The 25,842-nt window shown below is 36.3% G+C and overlaps 1 protein-coding gene across 4 annotated transcripts in view; it reads left to right on the top strand.

Moving 5' to 3' along the window:
* LOC106061521 (adenosine deaminase AGSA-like) overlaps window positions 1–25,399 on the top strand; it is a 35,145-nt gene extending 9,746 nt beyond the window's left edge. The window contains exons 2-13 of one of the 4 annotated variants that reach the window (XM_056044232.1): window positions 4,435–4,652; window positions 8,957–9,086; window positions 10,581–10,727; window positions 13,481–13,547; window positions 13,928–14,024; window positions 15,032–15,145; window positions 16,468–16,595; window positions 20,214–20,419; window positions 20,925–21,082; window positions 22,017–22,219; window positions 22,707–22,785; window positions 25,271–25,399. In XM_056044232.1, the coding sequence (XP_055900207.1) occupies window positions 4,443–4,652; window positions 8,957–9,086; window positions 10,581–10,727; window positions 13,481–13,547; window positions 13,928–14,024; window positions 15,032–15,145; window positions 16,468–16,595; window positions 20,214–20,419; window positions 20,925–21,082; window positions 22,017–22,219; window positions 22,707–22,785; window positions 25,271–25,288 (1,557 nt within the window). In that variant the 5' untranslated portion in view covers window positions 4,435–4,442 and the 3' untranslated portion in view covers window positions 25,289–25,399. Of the gene's footprint in view, window positions 1–4,397; window positions 4,653–8,956; window positions 9,087–10,580; window positions 10,728–13,480; window positions 13,548–13,927; window positions 14,025–15,031; window positions 15,146–16,467; window positions 16,596–20,213; window positions 20,420–20,924; window positions 21,083–22,016; window positions 22,220–22,706 lie in introns of all 4 variants that reach the window. The other 3 variants (XM_056044231.1, XM_056044230.1, XM_056044233.1) reach the window with 3 other exon arrangements.
* Window positions 25,400–25,842: the final 443 nt, after the last annotated feature.

Raw genomic sequence — 25,842 nt, 5'->3', positions numbered from 1 at the left:
CGAAACTCCAGATGTATTTGTATGGGACAATTCTGATACATCCTACGAAACGCAAGTTACAGAACCTGAGTCTGCGATAGCTAGTACAGCACCTGTTGAAACACAATACGGCCCAGCCCCAGTAGTTACACGCTATGGCAGACCAGTAAGACCACCAAAACGCTTTTCTGATGTAGATATTTAGACATTCATTATGTCAAATGCAGCCTATTGTGTAAAAGGCTTTTTGATGTTTTCTTACATTATATATTATAATGTTATATTATATAAATATTTAAACACAACTGTAAATCATTATCTGTAGCTTGTAAACATAATAGCAATGTTATAATTTTATAATGTAAATGTTTTCACTTTGAATAGTTACATTGAAATGTCTATTGATTATCTATGTTAGATGTCAATATTTAGTACCATGATGTAGATATAGTTTTATAGATGTTTTATCATTGAATGTTTGTAAGAAGGGAGATGTGATAGTAAATGTTATTGTTTTGTCAGGCCCGTAATGTTATTGTAACCCAGTAACCCACATTGCTGGCATGTCGATAGAATGTGCTAATTAACAGATAAGGGGGATAATTGAATTCCTTTTGCGCCTATATATATGGACGATCTAACATGAATAAAACAGCATTTAAACAGACAAGAAAGTGTTTGTTAGTCTCTACTAGCCTACTATTAAACTATTCTCAGATCAAGTTAAAACTTTAAACAATTATTTATTGCACCTAACATAAATCTATTAGACAATTAACAAATTAGTTATTTAATTATTGGTCTTTAATCATTTTGTTTGAGATCGAAAATTAGGAATAACTTCTACATTCTTGAGTGATATCGTTGTAAGTGCGGAGTTATTTCCCTTAGATAAACTTTGTTATTTAAAAAATATTTTCTTCTATTTTGTTTGCAATGAACGTGTGTCCGGTAACACACACACACATGTATTTGATTCTATGGAGCAAACACACACACACATGTATTTGATTCTATGGAGCAAACACACACACACATGTATTTTATTCTATGGAGCAAACACACACACACATGTATTTGATTCTATGCAGCAAACACACACACACATGTATTTTATTCTATGGAGCAAACACACACACACACATGTATTTGATTCTATGTAACAAAGACACACACATGTATTTGATTCTATGGAGCAAACACACACACACATGTATTTGATTCTATGCAGCAAACACACACACACACACATGTATTTGATTCTATGGAGCAAACACACACACACATGTATTTGATTCTATGGAGCAAACACACACACACACATGTATTTGATTCTATGGAGCAAACACACACACACATGTATTTGATTCTATGGAGCAAACACACACACACACATGTATTTGATTCTATGGAGCAAACACACACACACATGTATTTGATTCTATGGAGCAAACACACACACACACATGTATTTGATTCTATGGAGCAAACACACACACACACACACATGTATTTGATTCTATGGAGCAAACACACACACACATGTATTTGATTCTATGGAGCAAACACACACACAAACATGTATTTGATTCTATGGAGAAAACACACACACAAATGTATTTGATTCTATGGAGCAAACACACACACATGTATTTGATTCTATGGAGCAAACACACACACACACACATGTATTTGATTCTATGGAGCAAACACACACACACACACATGTATTTGATTCTATGGAGCAAACGCACACACAAATGTATTTTATTCTATGGAGCAAACACACACACATGTATTTGATTCTATGGAGCAAACACACACACACATGTATTTGATTCTATGGAGCAAACACACACACACACACGTATTTGATTCTATGGAGCAAACACACACACACATGTATTTGATTCTATGGAGCAAACACACACACACACATGTATTTGATTCTATGGAGCAAACACACACACACACATGTATTTGATTCTATGGAGCAAACACACATACACATGTATTTGATTCTATGGAGCAAACACACACACACACATGTATTTGATTCTATGGAGCAAACACACACACACACACATGTATTTGATTCTATGGAGCAAACACACACACACACATGTATTTGATTCTATGGAGCAAACACACACACACATGTATTTGATTCTATGGAGCAAACACACACACACACACATGTATTTGATTCTATGAAGCAAACACACACACACACACATGTATTTGATTCTATGGAGCAAACACACACACACACACATGTATTTGATTCTATGGAGCAAACACACACACATGTATTTGATTCTATGGAGCAAACACACACACACATGTATTTGATTCTATGGAGTAAACACACACACACACACATGTATTTGATTCTATGGAGCAAACACACACACACATGTATTTGATTCTTTGGAGCAAACACACACACACACATGTATTTGATTCTATGGAGCAAACACACACACACACATGTATTTGATTCTATGGAGCAAACACACACACACATGTATTTGATTCTATGGAGCAAACACACACACACACAAATGTATTTTATTCTATGGAGCAAACACACACACATGTATTTGATTCTATGGAGCAAACACACACACACATGTATTTGATTCTATGGAGCAAACACACACACACACATGTATATGATTCTATGGAGCAAACACACACACAAATGTATTTTATTCTATGGAGCAAACACACACACACACACATGTATTTGATTCTATGGAGCAAACACACACACACATGTATTTGATTCTATGGAGCAAACACACACACACACATGTATTTGATTCTATGGAGCAAACACACACACACACATGTATTTTATTCTATGGAGCAAACACACACACACATGTATTTTATTCTATGGAGCAAACACACACACACATGTATTTGATTCTATGGAGCAAACACACACACACACATGTATTTTATTCTATGGAGCAAACACACACACACATGTATTTTATTCTATGTAGCAAACACACACACACACACACATGGATTTGATTCTATGGAGCAAACACACAAATGTATTGATTACTTCACAAGTTTTGTGTGACTCTTCTCGTGTTTGGACAATTCTAATGATTGGCTGTCATGTTGTCTACACGCTTGGTTAAATACATCTTCACAGTCTCGAGACTTGAGGGAGTTACTTGTTTATATAGAGTACAGCACAATTGTGAAATGAACAAAGAAGTAAGTCAGTATTAGAAACTACATTACGAATAATGAAATGAATAACTCAAACAAGATTAATATTTTACAATAGAACCACACAACAATGAATTCAAATAGATCTGTCAATCCAATCCATTAATTTATGTACGTTAAATAAATCAGGTAAATCCTTGAATGAACGAACTGGGCCGCATGCTTGCGTCTCCTTATGTAGTCCTTCAAAAGATGTATGAGTGTCTTATAGAGCTGAAGGCCAAGAGTGTCATGTAACAATCTTTTTGTTTCCTCTGTCTAGACATGTTCATTGCCTTCTATTTGTTGCAGGTTTCCGCGCAGTGCCAACTATTTTGTAATGTAACATTTTTGTCTTTGTGTTGTATAGTTCCAATAAACTCATGCCACAGTAAACTCAAATCATAATATACTCATATCACAATAAACCCATATCACAATAAACCCATATCACAATAAACCCATATCACAATAAACCCATATCACAATAAACCCATATCACAATAAACCCATATCACAATAAACCCATATCACAATAAACCCATATCACAATAAACTCATATCACAATAAACCCATATCACAATAAACTAATGTCACAATAAACCAGTGGCGTATCTAGAAATTTGGGGGGTTAGGAGCCTTGTATTTTGACATTTGACATCATAGCATGAGTTAATGGCAAACTACTTAATGTAAAAACAAATTTCGGACACTCATTTATGGGCCCTCCTCAAGAGGGGATTAGGGTTAGGAGTTAGATTTTAAAATTTGGACCCTCCCCCCCCCAACCTTAGCTACTGTACTGATAAACTCAAGTCACAATAAATTCATGTCACAATAAACTCATGTCACAATAAACTCATGTCACAATAAACTCATGTCACAATAAACTCATGTCACAATAAACTCATGTCACAATAAACTCATGTCACAATAAACTCATGTCACAATAAACTCATGTCACAATAAACTCATGTCACAATAAACTCATGTCACAATAAACTCATGTCACAATAAACTCATGTCACAATAAACTCAAGTCACAATAAACTCATGTCACAATAAACTCATGTCACAATAAACTCATGTCACAATAAACTCAAGTCACAATAAACTCATGTCACAATAAACTCATGTCACAATAAACTCATGTCACAATAAACTCATGTCACAATAAACTCCACAGGTCGACTAGAAGTTATTGTCAGATTTATTTTTCACAGCTAGTGAAATGCTGACTTCTGCTATCTTCATGAACATCTTCCAGACTCTAGTGGTCAGCTTTATACTACTGTCCACTCTCTCGATAGCACTGCCTCAGAATAAATTGGAATACATGAGGATGAGGGCAGAGTTGATAAATACCGATGAAAACATGAGGATAGGTTCGAATCTCGTCCTCACAGCATCGGAACATTTCGTCAATGAAATATTTATGAAGGTATTTTCAAGTTGAGCATGATCTTTATTTCATTAGCGTCTGAGAGACACACGTCAGTCGCGTAGAGTTTCTTTCTTAATACTTCTTTATTTAATGGGCTAGTGTCCTTGATCTCTGTGAGCTGGTGTAAGATAGTCTAGATACATGTGTATGTGTGTGTATGTGTGTGTGTATTCAACTGAGTGCAAAGCCCTCAGTTCCCTGTCTGACAGCAGTGGTCATCATCGAACCACGATGGACGGACTAGATAGATATATTCATGTGAGTGCAAAGCCCTCAGTCCCCTGGCTGACAGCAGTGGTCATCATCGAACCACGATGGACGGACTAGATAGATATATTCATGTGAGTGCAAAGCCCTCAGTCCCCTGGCTGACAGCAGTGGTCATCATCGAACCACGATGGACGGACTAGATAGATATATTCATGTGAGTGCAAAGCCCTCAGTCCCCTGGCTGACAGCAGTGGTCACCATAGAACCACGATGGACGGACTAGATAGATATTCATGTGAGTGCAAAGCCTCAGTCCCCTGGCTGACAGCAGTGGTCATCATCGAACCACGATGGACGGACTAGATAGATATATTCATGTGAGTGCAAAGCCCTCAGTCCCCTGGCTGACAGCAGTGGTCACCATAGAACCACGATGGACGGACTAGATAGATATTCATGTGAGTGCAAAGCCTCAGTCCCCTGGCTGACAGCAGTGGTCATCATAGAACCACGACGGACGAACTATAGATATAGATATTCATGTGAGTTTGTCAGCGTGCTAAGAAAGTAATTGCTAGAGAAGGGTGAACTAATGAAATGTCCAGTAAAACAAATGTACAACTGAAAAAAGTTGAAGAGCAAGCGAATGATAGTGAACTAAAAATGAAGTAAAAATAGTGAACAAATATAAATGAACTAAACAAAGTAAACTGATAATAGTGAATAAATAAGGTTGAACTTAAGTATGTCAATTATTGATGGAACATGGATTATAGAAAACGAAAAGTCCTCTAATATATATACTAGTAAACTCATGATAGGAAACTAGAACAAGAGATATTTAATTTACATAAGGGAAACAAGTGATAGTAAACTAATGTACTTTAATGATAGTGAACTAAAATTAGTAAATTTATATGACTCAACTAGAGATGATGGTATTGCCTACTAATGATAGTTAAGTAATGGTTGTGAACATACGATAGTGAAGGTGTTATAGTGAACATGGGCGTAGCCAGGATTTTTTTTCGGGGGGGGGGGGTGCCCTAGAATAAGTTCTTCCATGAGTTACATTACTAGCAAAGGGGTCTGGGGAAGCGCTAGGAGCATATTCTGAGGTATCTACAGTGCATTTTCCTGCTATTAAAAAGTTCTATTTCAAAAAGCTAATGTGCTATTCTTACTGACTTAGACCCTCCCTCGTCGTTCGGCGCATTTGCCATCCAACTGTTTCCATAAAATTGTAGACTCCCCGCCATTACTAGCAAGGGGGTCTGGGGGAGCGTCAGGAGCTCCCCAGCGCGGGGCGAAGCCCAGGCCAAGCACTATTTCTGGTATGGAAAGCCAACAAAATGCATATTCTGAGGTATCTACAGTCCATTTTAATGCTATTAAAAAGTTTTATTTTAAAAACCTAATGTGCTATTCTTACTGACTTAGACCCTCCCACGCCGTTCGGAGCATTTGACGTCAAACAGTTTCCATAAAAATCTGTCACTGGTAATGTCTGAAGCCTCTTCCCACCTACCATGAGGACTTCCATGAATGAGTGGCGTCAAGTTTAACTAGGATATCATTGCAACTCTTCTTATGTGTAATTCATTTTGTCGGAGAACATGTCCCGCAAACCTCATGCGTCGTTCTCTCACAATCTTACTAAGGGGTCGACTCCCAGTTCGGCATAGGATTTCCTTGATTTAGATCCGATCTCTATAACTGACTCCTAAAATCTGTCTTAGCCATCTTTGTTGAGCTATATTTAGTGTTTTTCGATTTCGGTAGATGACTATTCACTGCAGTTTATTAATGGAGCCCTGCCACTGGTAAAAATGTGTAACCTCTCTTGAATACGCTCTTGGAATTAAGTGACTTTAGTTTGCTTTAGATTTTATATCGAAAAGAGAAGTTTTATCGTCAAAATCTTCTGTTGGGGGTTTTCCACCTCAAAATGCTCTGTAGGGGGATCTTAGACTCAAAACCATCTGGAGGGGTTTTAAACTTTAAAAAAAAAAAGCCATCTGTAGAAGAAACTCAAAACCCCCGATTGGCTTGGCTACGCTCAAATAATTTTAGTGTGTAATTTGCTTTTTTTTTATATTGAAGATGTATTTTTAGCACCAAACCCCTCTGAATGGGGGTTTAAACCCCTTTCGGCATCGCTCATAGCATTTTGAGTGCGTAATTTGCTTTTTTTCTTACGCTGAAGATGGCGGGGGGTTTAAACTCAAAACCCCTTTGACTACGCTCATAGATTTTAGAGGGAGTAATTTTCTTTTATTTATATTGAAGAGGTACTTTTTAGCTTCAAACTCCACTGGATGGGAGTTTAAACTCAAAACCCCATAGACTACACTCATAACATTTTTAGTGTATAATTAGCTTTTTTTTATTATTAAAAAGAGGTAAAACCCATTTATCTACGCTCATAACATTTTGAGTGCGTAATTAGCTTTTTTTTATATTAAAGAGGGGGTTTATCGTAAATTTTAGACGGGGTTTTAAAATCAAAATCTTCCTTAACTGTGCTCTTGGAATTAGGGGATTTTCGTTTGCATTTTTTTTGTTTTGTTTTATAGAAGAGGGGGAGTTAACTGCAAAAACCCCAGGTAGGGGGTTTAAAACTCAAAACCCCTGGTAGGGGGTTTTAAACTCAAAACCCCTAGTAGGGGTTTTTAAACTCGAATCGCTCTGGTAGGGGTTTTAAACTCGAACCCCCCTGGTAGGGGTTTTTAAACTCGAACCCCCCCTGGTAGGGGTTTTTAAACTCGAACCCCCCTGGTAGGGAGTTTTAAACTCAAAACCCCTAGTAGGGTTTTTTAAACTCGAATCGCTCTGGTAGGGGTTTTAAACTCGAACCCCCCTGGTAGGGGTTTTTAAACTCGAACCCCCCCTGGTAGGGGTTTTTAAACTCGAACCCCCCTGGTAGGGGGTTTTAAACTTAAAACCCCTTTGGTTTTGTTAGGGCAAGTGATGGTTTAGTATTAAAATCTCAACTAAAATAAACAAAATCAAAGCAAAAAATCAGTCACTAAATTCCGACTCCCCCCCCCCCCCCACAGGGGGGGGGGGGTTATTTCGGGGGGGGGGGGTTTGAACCCCAAGAACCCCCCCTGGCTACGCCCATGATAGTGAATGTGTAATAGTGAACATATGATAGTGAAGATATGATAGTAATCTTACGATAGAAAACCAATTATTGTGAACCGATGATAATAAAGTGTGTTCAGATGTGAGTGAACTAATGAAAATGAACTCATGTGTACAATTCGTACATCAACTTCATAGATTTATATTTATAGTTCAAATAAACTTCTAAACAGCTTTTCTGTGATTCATCAATATGTATTGTTTTAAAGTTCTAATTATCCCAAGAATTTGGTTTCTTGGCTTATGTTCAACCAGGTCAAATTAATTACAATGTGTATTATGTATCTCACTATGTACCATAAGCCAGCAGTCGATTGACGTTAAAAAAAAATATTTTTTTTTATGCTAATGATTGTCACACGTTCTTGTTTGATGAAGATATTTTCTTTATTTGCTGACATCTGGAGACGGATACGGACACTCGCCATGAGATTACTTCCCTTTTACTTGACATACTTATGGGATCAATGATAAGCTTTACCTTGAAGTCTGACCTGATACTTAGCCAGTTAATGATTTCTTTAGTAGGATCAAGGCCAAAAAGTTCCTGGAGTATAGATGAACTGTTAGTAAACTTAAAATGAGTAAGAGTGTTAGCTGTAATAGTTTAGCTCTCGGGAGATTCCCGAGATCCTAGGAGTTTCCAGTATAAAATAATTACAAAGGATGTTATTTCTCATAAAACTAAGGGGCCTCGTGTTAGACACAGCGGGGCCGACGCATAACAAGATCCAATTTTATTATTAAAATATAAAAAATCTAGAATTCAACTCGACACTCAGTAAAATCCCATTCCCTTTTGCAAGTAAAAAAAAACAAAACAATACAAAAAGTGATTTACAAGTGAATATAATATTTCATCTCTAGCATTATTAAAAAATGTCATATATATATATATATGTCTGCCATATTGATATGTGATTGATAACTTTGAATACACGCAGGAAAAACGAAACCTGATAGAAAGTAGTCGTTTGAACAGGACAGTCTTCTTTCCGTCCGCAAGTTTTTTCCAATCAAGGCCTTTAATAGAACAATCTCTTTTATATCAACTTATTCACACAATGCCTAAAGGTGAGTAGAGACATAGTGTAAGTACTCGTATCAGTTAGTAGAGACATAGTGTAAGTACTCGTATCAGTTAGTAGAGACATAGTGTAAGTACTCGTATCAGTTAGTAGAGACATAGTGTAAGTACTCGTCTCAGTTAGTAGAGACATAGTGTAAGTACTCGTCTCAGTTAGGGGATACATAGTGTTAGTACTCGTCTCAGTGAGTAGAGACATAGTGTAGGTACTCGTCTCAGTTAGTAGAGACATAGTGTAAGTACTCGTCTCAGTTAGTGGAGACATAGTGTAAGTACTCGTCTCAGTTAGTAGAGACATAGTGTAAGTACTCGTCTCAGTTAGTTGAAGGTGAAGGTGATAAAAATGGTGAACGACCTGAATTCGAAGAGGACTAAAGCCTCCTCATGCCGATGCACTAACCACTATGTCAGGGAAGCGCTTATGAAAATAGAAGATTAATCTTTTATTAGTTTCAAACATTAAAGTAAAATATATAGGGGAATAATTCAACTTGTGCCACCTTATCAGCCAAGCACTATTTCTTGCCATTGTTCTGGATACCAAAGAAAATAATTTATTATCACTATGTAATTTTTTTTAATGATTTTTTTTTGTCAGGTAAAAGAAATAATTTTGACTAAGTTCACTTTGATTCAAAATAGGGTGTGGGAAAAATAACGACAGACATAGAGTTGATATAAGCTTTGTAATAAAACAACAGTAGAATGGTTCATCTGGTAAAAACTTCTCTAAAATAGCCTAAATACTCTATTTAAAGTTCTTGTGCTCAATAATAAAGATTTAAAAATGATATTTATTTTACAAAGCTTCTATCAACTTGCTCTCTTTGGTATTACAAAGCTTCTATCAACTGACTCTGCTGTCTGGTATTACAAAGCTTCTATCAACTTACTATGTCTAGTATTACAAAGCTTCTATCAACTTAGTATGTCTAGTATTACAAAGCTTCTATCAACTTACTATGTCTGGTATTACAAAGCTTCTATCAACTTACTATGTCTAGTATTACAAAGCTTCTATCAACTTACTATGTCTTGTATTACAAAGCTTCTATCAACTTACTATGTCTGGTATTACAAAGCTTCTATCAACTTACTATGTCTAGTATTACAAAGCTTCTATCAACTTACTATGTCTGGTATTACAAAGCTTCTATCAACTTACTCTGTCTGATATTACAAAGCTTCTATCAACTTACTATGTCTTGTATTACAAAGCTTCTATCAACTTACTCTGTTTTGTATTACAAAGCTTCTATCAACTTACTCTGTCTGATATTACAAAGCTTCTATCAACTTACTCTGTTTTGTATTACAAAGCTTCTATCAACTTACTCTGTCTGATATTACAAAGCTTCTATCAACTTACTATGTTTGGTATTATTCTCCCATTTTCCATTCTCCGATCAAGTTGGAACTTAGAACAAGTATGTATAGTCGACTCAATCCTAATATCTAACCCAACTTATATGTTTCTCAAGGAGCGTCACTTCACATCCATGACCAGTCAATGGTCAGTCTCGACTGGATCATCAAAAATGTCACGTACAGAGACAACGTTTACATGTGTCTATGGCAACAGAGTTATCTTATCTTTCAAGTCTTCAAAACTATGCCTCTAAATCCTGGTGAGTTATCTTTTGTGTCTTCAAAAATGTTCCCCATACATCCTTGTGAGTTATCTTCTCATGTAGGTTCATCTATATATATCTAATTCTCTTCTTCCCTCAACAGTTTGGACGAGCAAGAAGTAAAGGAAAGATCACTCTCTTATTTCTGCGGATAGTCACCCCACGAAATAACAAGAAAAGGGGATGGGGGGGAAGTATTGACAAACTAGCAGGGCCGGACCGTTGTGACCAAGAAAGATCACTCTTTTTTTTTATTTCTACATCACGTAAAAAATAGGGGGGGGGGGGGAGAATCTACTCTGTAGGAACTATCGAGGCGACAGCGAGCACGGCTCAGGAAAAAGAGGGGGGGGGGGGGCGAACAAGTATTTTTTCACCCTTCGCTACGGTTGGCTGCCTGGTCGTACGGTTTGCGCGCTGGACTGTCCCATCCTCCTTCGTCCTGCGGGAGGTTTGGACTAGGAAGTAAACTATCTTCAACTCTGAAGGAAAATCCGAAACATGTAAAACATTTTACAGCAAACATTTTACAAACACTAAATAGCAGCGCCGGACGTAACCATTGTGACCAGGAACTGATGGAGAGAGAACAAGTAATCAACTATGTATATTCACCCGTCACTAAATAGCAGGGCCGGACTTAATCATTGTGGGGTCCTATGCGAAAAGGATTTCGCGGGGCCAAGTTTGGGTAGGGAAGCTGATAATAAGTGAAATTGAGGAGTTTGTATTAGACAGTAAATTCGTCTAAGCATTTTATTCATTCTTTACTACGTACAGAATTACTTTACGAGCCTTGCGTGTAGCAAAGTCATACAGTATATCATAATAATTCTGTTTCCTACATAGATCACGCTCAATAGCAGGAATTACCAAATGTTTCAATCTATCTTTGAGAAATGTTGACCTCAAGTAATTCTTCATTAGTCTGAGGTGCGAGAAGCTTCTTTCACCAGATTCCACAATCACGGCTAATGCATAATGCCGTTTTTATTTATAGCGTGTAGGATTGGCTTTTTCCATATTGAATGACACCCCAAAATGACAATGTCTATATATTTCCGTATATTTTAAGGACTTTTTCGGATATTTTGTAATTTCGGGAGATTTCCAGGAGCTCCTGATAAATCGACAGGAGGGCGCTGAAAGTTATAATATGGTTTAATTTAATAATTTATACATTCAGAATTAGCGCGGGTCCTATGAAAGTGGGCCTAAGGCCGGCCCTGCAAAATAGCGGCGTATGCTACTATTGTTTATTTTAGTTGTATCGTATCACTGCACTTCTAGATCTGAAACCTTCTCACTAAAACCTCAAGTTACGACATTGTCTGTTCCCAGTTACATAGTGATGTTATCAAAGTGTATACGTTTGTTTGAAGTAATTTTTTTTCTAGATATTTTGTGCCATCCGCTGAGCAAACTGTCGAAAATTTGGAAAAGTAACAACCGTTTCCAAGTAAAATTAAAACTGTATTTTTCGCTAGTGGTTACCCGGTACTTATGCGGTTGTGAAAGTTGGACACTTAACGCTGAGGCTGAAAAGAATTCAAGCCTTTGAGAGTAGATGCTACAGAGAAATGTTGGGTATCAGATACCATTAAAAGAAGACAAATGAGTTTGTACTTTTACAAGTCAACACTCTGACTGGCAGATAGGAGAAACTTTTTAATACTGTGAAGTGACAAAAGCTGAGCTGGTTTGGTCATAGTGCAAGACATATGACTCACTGTCTACATCCTTCAGAGTGGAGGAAGCACGAAGATAAGCTGGCTGGAGAATGTAAAAGAACTGACCGACCTCTCTCTAGATATACAGCTAAGAACAGCTGCTGACCGGTCTCTCTCTAGATATACAGCTAAGAACAGCTGCTGACCAGCCTCTCTCTAGATATACAGCTAAGAACAGCTGCTGACCAGCCTCTCTCTTGATATACAGCTAAGAACAGCTGCTGACCAGCCTCTCTCTAGATATACAGCTAAGAACAGCTGCTGACCAGCCTCTCTCTAGATATACAGCTAAGAACAGCTGCTGACCGGTCTCTCTCTAGATATACAGCTAAGAACAGCTGCTGACCGGCCTCTCTCTAGATATACAGCTAAGAACAGCTGCTGACCGGGAAACATGGAAGGATTTCGTTACGAAAACTGTCACAGCACCCCTACGACGAAAGTCAAGGGACAGATGAAATGACATTAGATTGTATCATATCAATGAAGGTTAGAAGGGAAGCAATTAACGTTGTATTGTTACTTCTCATTAGTGAATTCAAAAGTTTGTATAGACAATAAAGTATTTAGAATTCTGGAATCAAAGAGAGCGAATAGAGAGAACGTTATTGTAAATCAATTGCTTAGAGTTCAGTGTAGTACAATAGTTCAAATATTCAACCTGTTATTTACTCAGTTATTCACTCAGTTATTTCACTGTGTTGATATATTATTCTATTCATTAATTCATATCTGGTCTGGATTATTTTATTCTGTGCTTCAAGTTGTGATAGTAACATATTATCATTATTTGTTGGATTCTTAATACATAATGCCCAGTTGATTCCTAATGACCACAGTACAAGATCTATACAATATATTCCTACTTAAACGCTTGTATGACCAAGTTTGTCAGCTAGCCTGTTCCATGTCCTGTGATGATTCTGGACTACATTAAACTGCAAGTCTGTATTTTCAGGTCAAATTGAAACCAATACCTGGCAATAATTTATTGAGTCCATATTTTGATTATTTTGATAGATTGTGATTGGAAGCTGGTGGTACGAGAAAGACAACTGTGTAAAGATGTGGCAGCTTTTGATTTAAAGTAAGTGTGTGTGTGTGTCAGTAGTAAGTCAAGAAATTACTTTTTTTCTACTTTAACTCCATGTTACTTTGTCTATTTCTATGCTATGATATTACACTGAGCAAACAAAAATAGAGAATGTTTCCTTAGTATGATGAAATAATCCATCGAGAAAAATATCTAAAATTTATTTCAATATTTTGATATTATATATTTTAAAGTACTTTCTAAACTTGTAACCCAATGCTACCAGTAGTGATGACAACAAAAGTAATGTATCAGTTTGTATGTACTATGTAAATAACATATTGACACTATTATATTAAAACTTTAAAAAAATATCCTGACATTCAATTTTTTTAGTACTATTTTATTTTTTGATGATGTCTACTTTCTTCCAGTTTACGTAATAATCTGAGTCTTGTGGTCAACGATCCTTTTGTTAATTTCCCGGACAACCAGGCGGCCTGGGTCAAATTTAGTCAATATTTCCGTCAAGTAAGTCCCCTGTATCTATACTTATCTCTGCAAGTCTACGAACATTTGCATTAAGTAAAAACAAGATGGAAAGTAACAACATATTTTAACAGGTGATTAAGTGAAGGTTTCTTTCTGAATGATTATTTAATGTTTTGTTTACTTGAAGTAAAATGTTGCCCTAAACAGTTTTAATTTTATTAACTTACTCTGTCTGTCTGTCTGTCTGTGTGTCAGGATTCTTTTAATCCTATGTTCTCCTACTTAACATTCTGGCATCAAGTTGAAACCTTACACAATTATTGAGTGTCGATGACAAGACTTCAATCAATCCAAAAAATAACAAATAAATAAATTAATTAATTAGTCGTGTAAATAATTAATGGTGTTTTATATTGAAAATGGAACATAAATCTTGCAGTATTGAGAGATATGGCATTAAATGTCTATTTCATTCCCTTATATATATATATATATATATATATATATATATATATATATATATATATATATATATATATATATATATATATATATATATATATATATATATATATATATATATATATATATTTCTGATTCGAATACAAGAGAAGTTCCATATCAATGAGCTTATGGTGTATAGGATCACGTGACATCAAGGGCGAATCCGAAACATTCTAGAGGGTGGGCTAGTTTTTAGGTGGGTGTAATATGTTAGGTATAAATATTCACTGATTGGCGCTTTAGAGACTTTAGTTCAAAGTTTCAGAAAATTGGATTAAGAATTGTTAGTGTCCGAAGGAGAGGGAGGGGTCATTCACTATAAACGTATTTAAAAACAAAACGTATTTCTGTTCATTTGATATTGATGAAACATCGGCTAGATTTTGAAGTCACTGGAGCGCGTTAATGTCAGTAAACTACCTGGAAACACAGTTCTATGTCGAATGGAACTACAAGACATTGACAAATATAAACAGTTACAACAAAAGAACGCCCAACATTTTGTCCAATAAAAACCCCAGTTATTTCTTGTTGATCTTTAGGTTGGCCAGCTCCTTTATTTTATTCCAATCTTTAAAGACATGTTGTGGCAGACGATGATGGAGTTTCGTGAAGCAAATATTTTGTACATGGAAGTTCGTGTCACCTATGCTGGGGTAAGTTTTGTACATAGATGTTTATGTCACTTATGCTGGGGTAAGTTTTGTACATAGATGTTTATGTCACCTATGCTGGGGTAAGTTTTGTACATAGAAGTTTATGTCAGCTGTGCTGGGGTAAGTTTTGTACATAGAAGTTTATGTCAGCTGTGCTGGGGTAAGTTTTGTACATAGATGTTTATGTCACCTATGCTGGGGTAAGTTTTGTACATAGAAGTTTATGTCAGCTATGCTGGGGTAAGTTTTGTACATAGAAGTTTATGTCAGCTATGCTGGAGTAAGTTTTGTACATAGAAGTTTATGTCAGCTATGCAGGGGAAAGTTTTGTACATAGATGTTTATGTCAGCTATGCAGGGGAAAGTTTTGTACATAGATGTTTATGTCAGCTATGCAGGGGAAAGTTTTGTACATAGATGTTTATGTCAGCTGTGCTGGGGAAAGTGGGAAGAAGAACTAATTAGCTTGTATCCCTTCATTAACAAACAATACGTATCAGTATAAATCACTGAATACATGTTGAAAGTTATATCTTTGTTGTTGTCTTGTTGTGATGTTTAACAAATTCATGTACTTCATTTTTGATGTTCTTACTGCTATTATTAGAACTCTAGTACTTTAGCGAATGCTAGAGATCTAATTAGTAAATTTTACTAAATTTTAGTGGCCCCCGAAAGAGGAAAAGACGCTACTAGTTTTGTGTGGAATGCCTGTCCGTCTATCAGTCCGTCCGTCCCGTTTAGATCTCGTAAACTAGAAAAGATAGTGAAAATCTGACACCATTATATTTTAGACCATTCAAAGTCCTGATGCGACGGCTACTTTTTTTCTTTTCTGAAAGCGAAAAATCTAATTTTTTAAATCACTTATGCAGGCAGTCTTTTCATAAAAATACACCACTTTTACAACTATTCACTATTAATAGTAACAAACACGGGGGGCTCTTTATTGTGGAGGGTCTCCATTTAACATACTTTTAACACATTTATACAAACGGTTTTAGATTTTTGTCAAAATTATTTTTTTTTACATTTGTATTGCTAAGTTATATAAGTTCTGTTATACTAAATACAACATTTATAACAAAAAAACTTTTTTTTAAGAGAAAAATCTATTTAGCACGCATATAAGTTTGATCTGTCAACCTTCTTTCTCCATTTTTCTCTGTCATTTGTCTTTGACAGAATTTGATTCTGATGTTTTTTTCTGAAAATATTGAAACCTGCCTTGGTGGACCTCTTCGGGGGCCGATTTTGAGTTTGTGTTTCCACACAAACTGTCTTTTGTAATCTTGTTTCTAAAGTATTTCCTTGTGTGACAGTTGTATGACCTGGAGGGTAACGTGTACAACAGAGAGTACTGCACTCAGCTCGTGAAAGAAGTCAGTGAAGCTTTTAGTCAACACTATCCAGACTTTATTGGTATGAAGATCATCTTCTCTGGGATCAGGTAAACAACATGACAAATGTCATGTCATATATTATTGTAATAATTGTCTCTTGAGATATCTCAATATCAGCTGTCCAAGTAGCACAACAACAGGCAGATAACCTAGAATGTCCTAGAATAATCCATAGTAATAAGTAAATATCATAGAGTTTTATATAAATACTATTGTAATGCTACGAATCCCTATCAGGTTCTTAGTAAACACTGCACAACAAAATACAACACATTCAACTTAAGAACTAGACAACTGGGACTCCTGAGAGCGTGATTCTTTATTGCCTAATAAATTAACAGCCAGTACTGTACAGTGAGTTACACGAAACAAACACTGGCAATACAAATACCTCCCTTCAGATAACCTCTGCTCTATTCTAATGTACAGAACTGGCTTCACTAGGAATTTACTGCACCTCCCTGTCTGTACTGAAGTGAATTGATTTGACTCTGACACTCTTGCTCTTTACATAGGGTATCGAAGGCCTTCTCAAAAGCAATCGAACGCCACGGATTTCTGGCCACTTCTTTCTAGATATACTCATAGCCATTTCACGAGTGATTTGCACTTGGAGTCAGGGGTGTAGCTAGGGATTCGGGGGCTCGGGGGGATTGACCTCTTGGGGGCCCCATGCATTTTGACATTCGACATTATGATATGAGATAAAGTTATTTAATAAATCTATAACCCTACATTCATATTGGTACAATATATCAGTAAAATTAACAATAAATAATCATTAAGAATCTTTTAATGAATAATACCGTTGTAAAAGCAACTATTCCACAATTTTCCACTGCGTGAAGAAGATACTGTGCACTGTTTCCAGTGTCAATTCTTTCAGTTGTTGATTCAGAAAGTTTCTCCAACAGCTTGATGATTTTGTCGAGATGCAATGAAACTGCTGACGTAGCTTTTTCTCTTGCGGACCACCTTGTATTACTCTCCTTTTTTAAACTCCCGCTCCAGCTTCGTTCAGTTTGGCCCATCTCTGGGGTGAATTGGAAAAAAAAAGTTGAACAATTCATGTATAGTTCCCAAAAAATGACAATAGCTGGATCTATCTCAGCAGAAAGAAGAGGTGCCAGGTTGAGAGAGTGATTAACACAGTTCAGAAATGTTGCCTTTGGATTTATGTCTAAGAGATGTTTCTGTAGGCCAGACAGACGGCCACTCTTTGTGGCTGCATTATCATAGGTTTAACCTCTGCACAGATCCAAATCCAGCCCTATGTCTTTAAGAGTTTTCAGAACAAGTTCTTCATAATGTTGCACATCATGTTTCAAAACTTCAAATTAACCAATGAATGACACTTTTTTTTTTCGAAATTATCAACATCCAAGTAACGAACTATTAGGGAGACCTGTTCTTGATGAGAAACATCTGGGGTGGAAGCAAGCATCAGAGAATAGTAACAAACTTGCTTGACTTTCTGTAACACCTCTCTTCGCCAGTGTGATGCCTCTATTGGTGAGAGATGTCTCTGGGTTGTGTTAGGGCCTCTTCAGGCCTTGTCAGAATGTTCTTTGTGTGATTAATAAACATCCTCATACTCTTCAACTTTGTTGATGCGTAGTTTTACTAAGGTCGCTAAGTAATAGAACCACAACATGTATACTTAAAACAGACTCTCTATTAGCAGACGAAATATTTATTCTTCATAATAAAGTATACAATAATTGGCAATCTCAGCCATCAAGAAATATACATAAGACCTAAGTACGTTAGAATCCAATGGAATACTCTTAGATACACCACATAAGCTCCTTACTCTCAGGTGTCCAAAAATCAACTGAGGTGTTCACCCCGTGGTCAGTTACAGACCCAGAAATATATCTCGTGCTAACTGCACGGAATAGTCAAGTGACTACAAGTCACTAAATGCTAGAGGGGTTCTAAAACTGGTGTGTGACACTTTCTCAACAATTAAATCCCTAACTTTATTGCCCATCAAGTTAATGAACTCATTTTGAATTTCTGGTGACAAATAATGTGTCTTCTCATATTCAATTCTATGTAACTGGTGTTTCATAACTTCTTCAAATTCTGCAAGAAATTTTAAAGATGCTAGGAAGTTCCCAGGATTGGGTGAATTCAGTTTTTCGTTGTGACCACGTAAGCTTGAGTTTGTTTTTGCTAATTGCTTAATAGCTGCTGCTACACACTTCAGAATATCTCTCCAATACTGCTGATTTTTCAAAATTTGCGCATGAAACAAATGAGACAGTTCATCTGGTTCTGCCTTAAGCTTTTCTTCTTCTAACTTCCTCTTCAAAAGACGTTGTCTGTGGTGGAATCCTTCTTCATGTTCTTTCAGTCTCTCAAGTTTCTTCCATTTGGTGAAACCAACTCTAGGTTCGCTCAATGCACTAGGTGTCTTTTCTGATGCCTCAGAAAAAAGTACGCATGCAAAACAAAATAGACATCCCAAGTATGGAGAGAAGAGGAGCCAAGATCGGTTGAGAATTTCTCCTGTTGGAAGCTTTCTAGTGACCCATGATGTTAAACTTCGTGATTTATTTTGGGTAAACTCTACTGGAAACAAATACCGTTCATCTTTGTTTTGGAAAAATAAAATCTACCTTTTATACAATTGTTCGCAGTTCCTCAGATAAAATTTCATTTATCCGAAGTCTTTGTACTTAATTACAGCTTCTTCCACTTTTAGAGAAAGTGATTTTTGAAGACCATCACTTGACTCATCATCACTTCAGATGTTTTCTCTGACTGTGGTAAATGGTATACCCCTGGAGTCTCTTCAGCACTACTTCTCTCATCAAGAGACATTGTCTCTTCTTAGACTGCTGTATCTTTGTATGAATCATCTGAATAGTGATACTTCTCTTCCACACGTTCATTGTCTCCTTTGTTTTTAGTGCTTTTATCAGGTTTCTGCTTTAATGATAAGGATAATGAAATAAACTACCCTACATAACAAGTTACTTCCTGAGAGTAACACTAATCAGCGCTAATCCTTGAAATTGAGAGTAACTCCGCACGGAAAGAGTTAATAACCTGTTTGGAATACATGCAACAGGGTCACTGACTTATATAACAACGTGAAAAGGCAGATTACATGATAGTGACGTAATATTTAATTTTTTTAAAAACAAATTTCGGGTTAGGGTTAGGGGTTAGGGTTAGAGGTTAGGGGTTAGTGTTAGGGGGGCCGGGGTGGATCTTCAAATTCTCCCCCATCCTCCCCCACCTTAGCTACGCCAATGCGTGGTGTGTTTATACCAAAAAGAACTTTCCGGAAGTGTCACCCCTTGTTACAGTTGGCTGCTCGCAGTATGCTGACCTGTGTCCTCAGTGTTGACTGACTTACACACACAACTAGGCCTACCCACGTCACCACCACAGTGAGAACAATAATACAAATAATATTTCATTTATAATGATAATTATAATAATAAACGCGTGTCCTAGAATCTAAATTTGATTTTTGTTTCCACATTTTGCATCTTTTGTGAACTGAATCTTGAATGTTGCCAAAGTCTCTGATATAATTTGACATTGATCTTGATTTTGTGACAAATAATGTTTACGATAGTTTGAGTGTTCTTCTTAAAATCACTGAACGATACAAAATCTCTACTATTCTAAATATTTTTCTCGTAAAGATTTCAAAATGAATCCGACATTCTGGACGAGGTCAAAGACGTGATGACGTTACACAAGAAATACCCAGACATCGTGGCTGGCTACGACTTATCTGGGAACGAGGCTTACTTCCGGCCTCTTCATTACTACAGCGACGCCCTGATGTTTCCGTCACAACAAGATCCATCTTATCGTCTGCCCTACTTCCTCCATGCTGGAGAAACAAGTAAGTTTGTATGTTCTAGAGGCGTTCAAGTCAATGTTCTTGTTGATAGAACAAATATAGGAATGTAAAGTACACATATATGAATGTATAGTACACATATAGGAATGTATAGTACACATATAGGAATGTAAAGTACACATATATGAATGTATAGTACACATATAGGAATGTATAGTACACATATAGGAATGTAAAGTACACATATAGGAATGTAAAGAGATATATAGAAAGTGGAAGATTTGTACACAGGGAGACAAACCAATGAATAGCAAGCTTTTTGGTATATCCGATATACGGAATAACGGAGAGATTGATAAGCCAAGTTTTCTTTTTTTTTTTTTTTCCATTTTTCAGTGTTGTTGAATTTGATTGAATTTCTCCGTTGTAATTGTGGTTTAATATCAATTTAATCAATAGTTTAGCTTCAAGCAATTGTGTTCAGTGTTTTTATTGACATTACAATAGGAAACAACTTAAATCACGAAATTGACTTTGCTTTGACTAGACTGGCAGGGAACTGAGACAGGATATAACATTGTAGACGCCCTACTGCTCAACGCCACTCGAGTTGGACACGCCTATGCTCTGAGCAAACATCCACACTTGATGAAGTTGTATAAAGAAAGAGATATACCAATTGAAGTCCAGCCACTGTCCAATCAGGTAACCCTTATGCCTCTGTATATACAGCCGTTACTTATGCACATATGCTATGAGTATGAAATCAGTGAAACAAAACAGGTTCTTGTAGTTGAAACTAGAGATCTATACAATGAATGCAGGAAGTACAAAGTCTGTCAATTATAGGGGCTTGGGGGCTGAGCGGTAAAGCGCTTGGCTTCCGAACCGGAGGTGCTGCGTTTCAATCCTGATAAAGTCTGGGATTTTAAATTTTGTGATCTTTAGTCGCCTCAGATTCCACCCAGCTCTACTAGGTACCTGACATTTGTTGGGGAAAAGTAAAGGCGGTTGGTCGTTGTGCTGACCACATGACACCCTTGTTAACCGTAGGCCACAGAAACAGTTGACCTTTACATCATCTGCCCTATACACCATAAGGTCTGAAAAAGGAACTTAAAAAAAAAATATAATAGTAATTTCATTTTTAATTCAAAGAACGATCTATTTCTTTTAGCGCATGCATGCGGTGCAATGATACAAAAACAACAATATATTTGTTCTGAGTAACTTATCACGTGAAAGATGTATTTATTTTAAATTAAAATCTGCATGTATTGGTGGTGTGACTCACAAAATGTGGAAGGCTTATAAGATAATGAATCTTGGTTCTATATACCTGGTAACATAATGCTTGATCATTGTGTTGCAGGAATTTAGAAATAACAAAATTCTCTCATATCTTTTTTTCCCCTGCTAAATCTCAGAATATGTGTGTTACGTCCGTCCGTCGATAAGAAATTGTATATCCTGCCGCCGTAACTCTCCTGACAAAAAGTTATCAAAGAACTTCTGTAGCAGAAACCTCAAGGTCGCCATGGTCGAGTGAACACATACAAAACTTCTCGAGTATGAAAGTGAAATTTTTATTTTTAATTTGGTCAAATGAACTTAGATTATATCAATCACTGTCTTTCAGGTTCTGAGGTTGATAAGTGATTTTCGCAACCACCCGATGGTGTCACTAATCGCCGACAACTTCTCCATAGTTATCAGCTGCGACGACCGCACCACCATGGACTCTGCACCCCTGTCGCACGATTTCTATATTGTGTTTACAGCCATGTCCAGTGACAAGGCTGACATCACGTTACTGAAACAGCTAGCTCTCAACTCCATCAGGTTAGACCACTCTATTTAAACAACAATCTATCAGGCTTTCCCAATATTTTGTTTTGAAAAGAAATGTAAAAGTATATGTTGTTGTTGTCTTTGAAACGTAACATATTGTGAGAGTTTTATTGTGAGATAGAAATAAGAAATCCATTCCATACTCAAATAGTTGTGACTTCACATTAGCAAACCCTAATGTCACAATACACTGAGTTTACCGATAGCTTAAATAGACTGATACAGGCAACACTTGCAAATGGAACAACGACCCAAACACCTAAACCCATTTATTACTAATTAACTGTTACTGGCTTCATTGACTCGTCATACAGTTCAATGTTTCATTGGTCTTTAACCGAAATCATTAGTACACGCAGTAAGAAGTAATACTACAAGAAACTGTAACAGACCATTTTATAACACGCTTTCTTATCGGAATGAATAAGAGAAGGCTCCCATCATGTCATCCTCCTAAAGTCAAGTCTTGTTTCTTCAGATTCAGCACTTTGAATGACTCTGAGAAAGAAAGAGCCCAGCGACTCTGGCAGACTAAATGGGACAAGTTTATCAATGAGGTACCCTCAGTGACAAGTATACCCACCATAAACACATCGCCTAAACCGACCAATCCATCCAATAATTTGGCAACACTTGATCAGCCCTGGACTGCTTGGTGCACTATCCTTGTATTAATCAGCATGCTTGAATTATCTCATTTTGATATTGGTGTTGGAAGCATAATATAATATCTATGTATAAGCATATTATTTAGTATTATTATTATGGAGGCTAATCTAATAATCCTATAACATTGCTTAGTTCTGTTGTTGGGCTGCCAAGCTATGTATTTTACACGTGTACAACATATACTTTCAATGCATTATTTAGCAACATTTAGCACCACAGTGTGAACTTAGACAACATTGCTGCAGTCAAATGGCTAGCTCTTCTGCAGCCATTGCGTGTTTTCATTGATCCGATGTAGACAATAAGATGTTTAACGTGGTATTGACCGTTTGTTGACTTCACTGGCCTGACTTGACCCTTTCTAGTCTTATAATAGTTTGTCGGTTGGTTTCTTTACCAAAAGTTAAAATTCTAAACCAACTACCAGCAAATATGGCAATGTATTTATTTAGACTTTAAAAATCTAAGTAGCAAATTGATTTTGCATTGTGGCAATGTTTAACATGTACTAGACACTAAAACTTGCTGCCTAAAGCTAATGTGATTCGCTCACTTGTTCTGGCATATTCCAGTCTCCTCTTAAGACTCTTTTTTTTTAAGTTTACAAACAAACTAGAAGTCTAAATTATACTTTAAAAAAAATCTTTTTAAATAGTAAGAAATAGTTTGCTATCTATAATTACAACCTCTGTCTTAGGAAACACTAGATGACCTTGACATCTGCCTTTAATATAAATGCCATGTTCGCAGACGCCTGAAAGGTGACTAAATGACAACAAACTGTATGACATGTGTAAAGTGAAAACATTTGGCTACCGGAAGTGATAATATAAATATTTCTTTTGATGATTTATTACAAAGTTTATATCAACTCACTCTGTCTGTCTGTCTGTCTGGTAAAAAGTGTGTTCACATTATTTCTCCCACACCCATTCTTGGATCAAGTTCAAACTTCGTACAATTAACCATTGGCACAGACAATACATAAATGAAAAAAAGGTAAATAATTAGTCAATTAATTACTGGTAATTAATTATTTTTGTTTGATAACAACATAGGAAACTAATCCTTCAGTATTCGCATATACAGCTAAATGTGTTGGGTTTAGTCCCTTGAAATAATTGTTCTCGCTATTTCTCCATCACGCAATCTCCGATCAAATTCAGACTTTAAACCATTATTTACTGTACCTAACAAAACATGATTCAATTAAAAAACAATAAGTCAATTAATTATTGGTAATTAATGATTCTTTTTTTGATATCGAATAAGGGAAATAGTTTGTAAATTAATTGTATATATAGTTTTAAGGGCGAAGTTCTTCCCCTTTAGATAAGCTTCTGTTGTTTGTTTTTAAAATATTTTATATATTTTGCTTGTGATTTTGTTATTGTAAGTGTAAATATCTTGAAACCTCTCTCTCTCTCTCTCTCTCTCCCTCTCTCTCCTTGTCTATCTATCTTTTTATCCGTAGCCTTATACGTCTACAGAGAGACTCCACCTTTTCTTTGCAATGTTCACGTGACTAAAGAGACCAATCTTTGATACCAACCTGCAGATACAGGTTAGGCATCTGTAATCAGCAGACGATGTAACTCTTTCATCTCTCCTTTTACTTCACGTTGTACCATCCCCAACCCAGAACACTTCCTTTAAGCAAGCTCTGCTCTCCATGTGGATCTATCCAGTGCTTCTTTTTACAATGTACAAATGTATATGTTTTTCTCATATATTACAATCCAATACTAAAGGCCATAAATGCATGCATGTATTGTTGAAATACTTAAAAATTTATTTCAGCCTTTGTTTACAGAGTTTTACCCAAAAATTTTAGACTTTTTTTTTTTTACCTTTTTTGTATATTAGTTATCCTTGAGAAGTGCTTTAAAAAAAAAGCATGATTAGACTAAGTGATGAATTTTTTTCAAAATTTAAAATACAAACTAGTTCGTCAAATATGTCCACACTTTGTTACTAAGGCTGTTTATAAATGCCCATTAAATTTTAGTCACTGAACTGAAGTCTGTATTACATACGTCAATGTAGGTTCAAGAAAAAGTCGAATATACATTAAGTTAGGGTTTTACGGTTAAAGTCTTGTACATAACAATTTCATTTGTATCAAACTAAAGTTTCACAAGAAAACAAAAAGAAAGAACCTGAGACTGTCTGTTTGACCTGTAGTGTTTAAAGTATCTGTCTTTATGTTTGTTTGACCTGTAGTGTTTAAAGTATCTGTCTTTATGTCAGTTTGACCTGTAGTGTTTAAAGTATCTGTCTTTATGTTTGTTTGACCTGTAGTGTTTAAAGTATCTGTCTTTATGTCAGTTTCACCTGTAGTGTTTAAAGTATCTGTCTTTATGTTTGTTGTAGGTGATACAGAGGAGGTAGTCGTCACTTTGATCTAGGCTCACAAGTCATGCTTCCAATTGTTTGAAAGATAAAATTTATATTTCTAGTGTACAGGAGGTCATATTACAAATAAACTGGTTTCAAAGAGTTCTCTCTTCTCTCAACATTCATTCCATAGTTGGTGTTGTCACAAATGTTGTTGCTGTTTGCGCCAATGTTACCACTGTTTCTGTTGTCCTTTTTGTCGTCGGTGACAATGCGGGAGAGTGTAAGTGTTGATGCCGCGGTGTGTGTCCTCCGTAACATGTCCCAAGGTTTGAACCTTATGAGAAACAAAAACGATCGTGTAAAAGGTTTTCATCGAAATGTTTTCTGAGTTCAGTTCAATGTGGAATCTTTTATCCCAAGAGTACATTGATGAGTATAGCCACTGTACTACTACAGACAAATCACTTTATTCCAAGAGTACATGAGTATAGCCACTGTACTACTACAGACAAATCACTTTATTCCAAGAGTACATGAATGAGTATAGCCACTGTACTACTACAGACAAATCACTTTATTCCAAGAGTACATTGATGAGTATAGCC

This window comes from Biomphalaria glabrata, chromosome 10 (assembly GCF_947242115.1).
Source record: "Biomphalaria glabrata chromosome 10, xgBioGlab47.1, whole genome shotgun sequence".
NCBI classification, from domain to species: Eukaryota; Metazoa; Mollusca; class Gastropoda; family Planorbidae; genus Biomphalaria; species Biomphalaria glabrata.
This window is presented reverse-complemented; position numbering and strand designations above follow the sequence as displayed.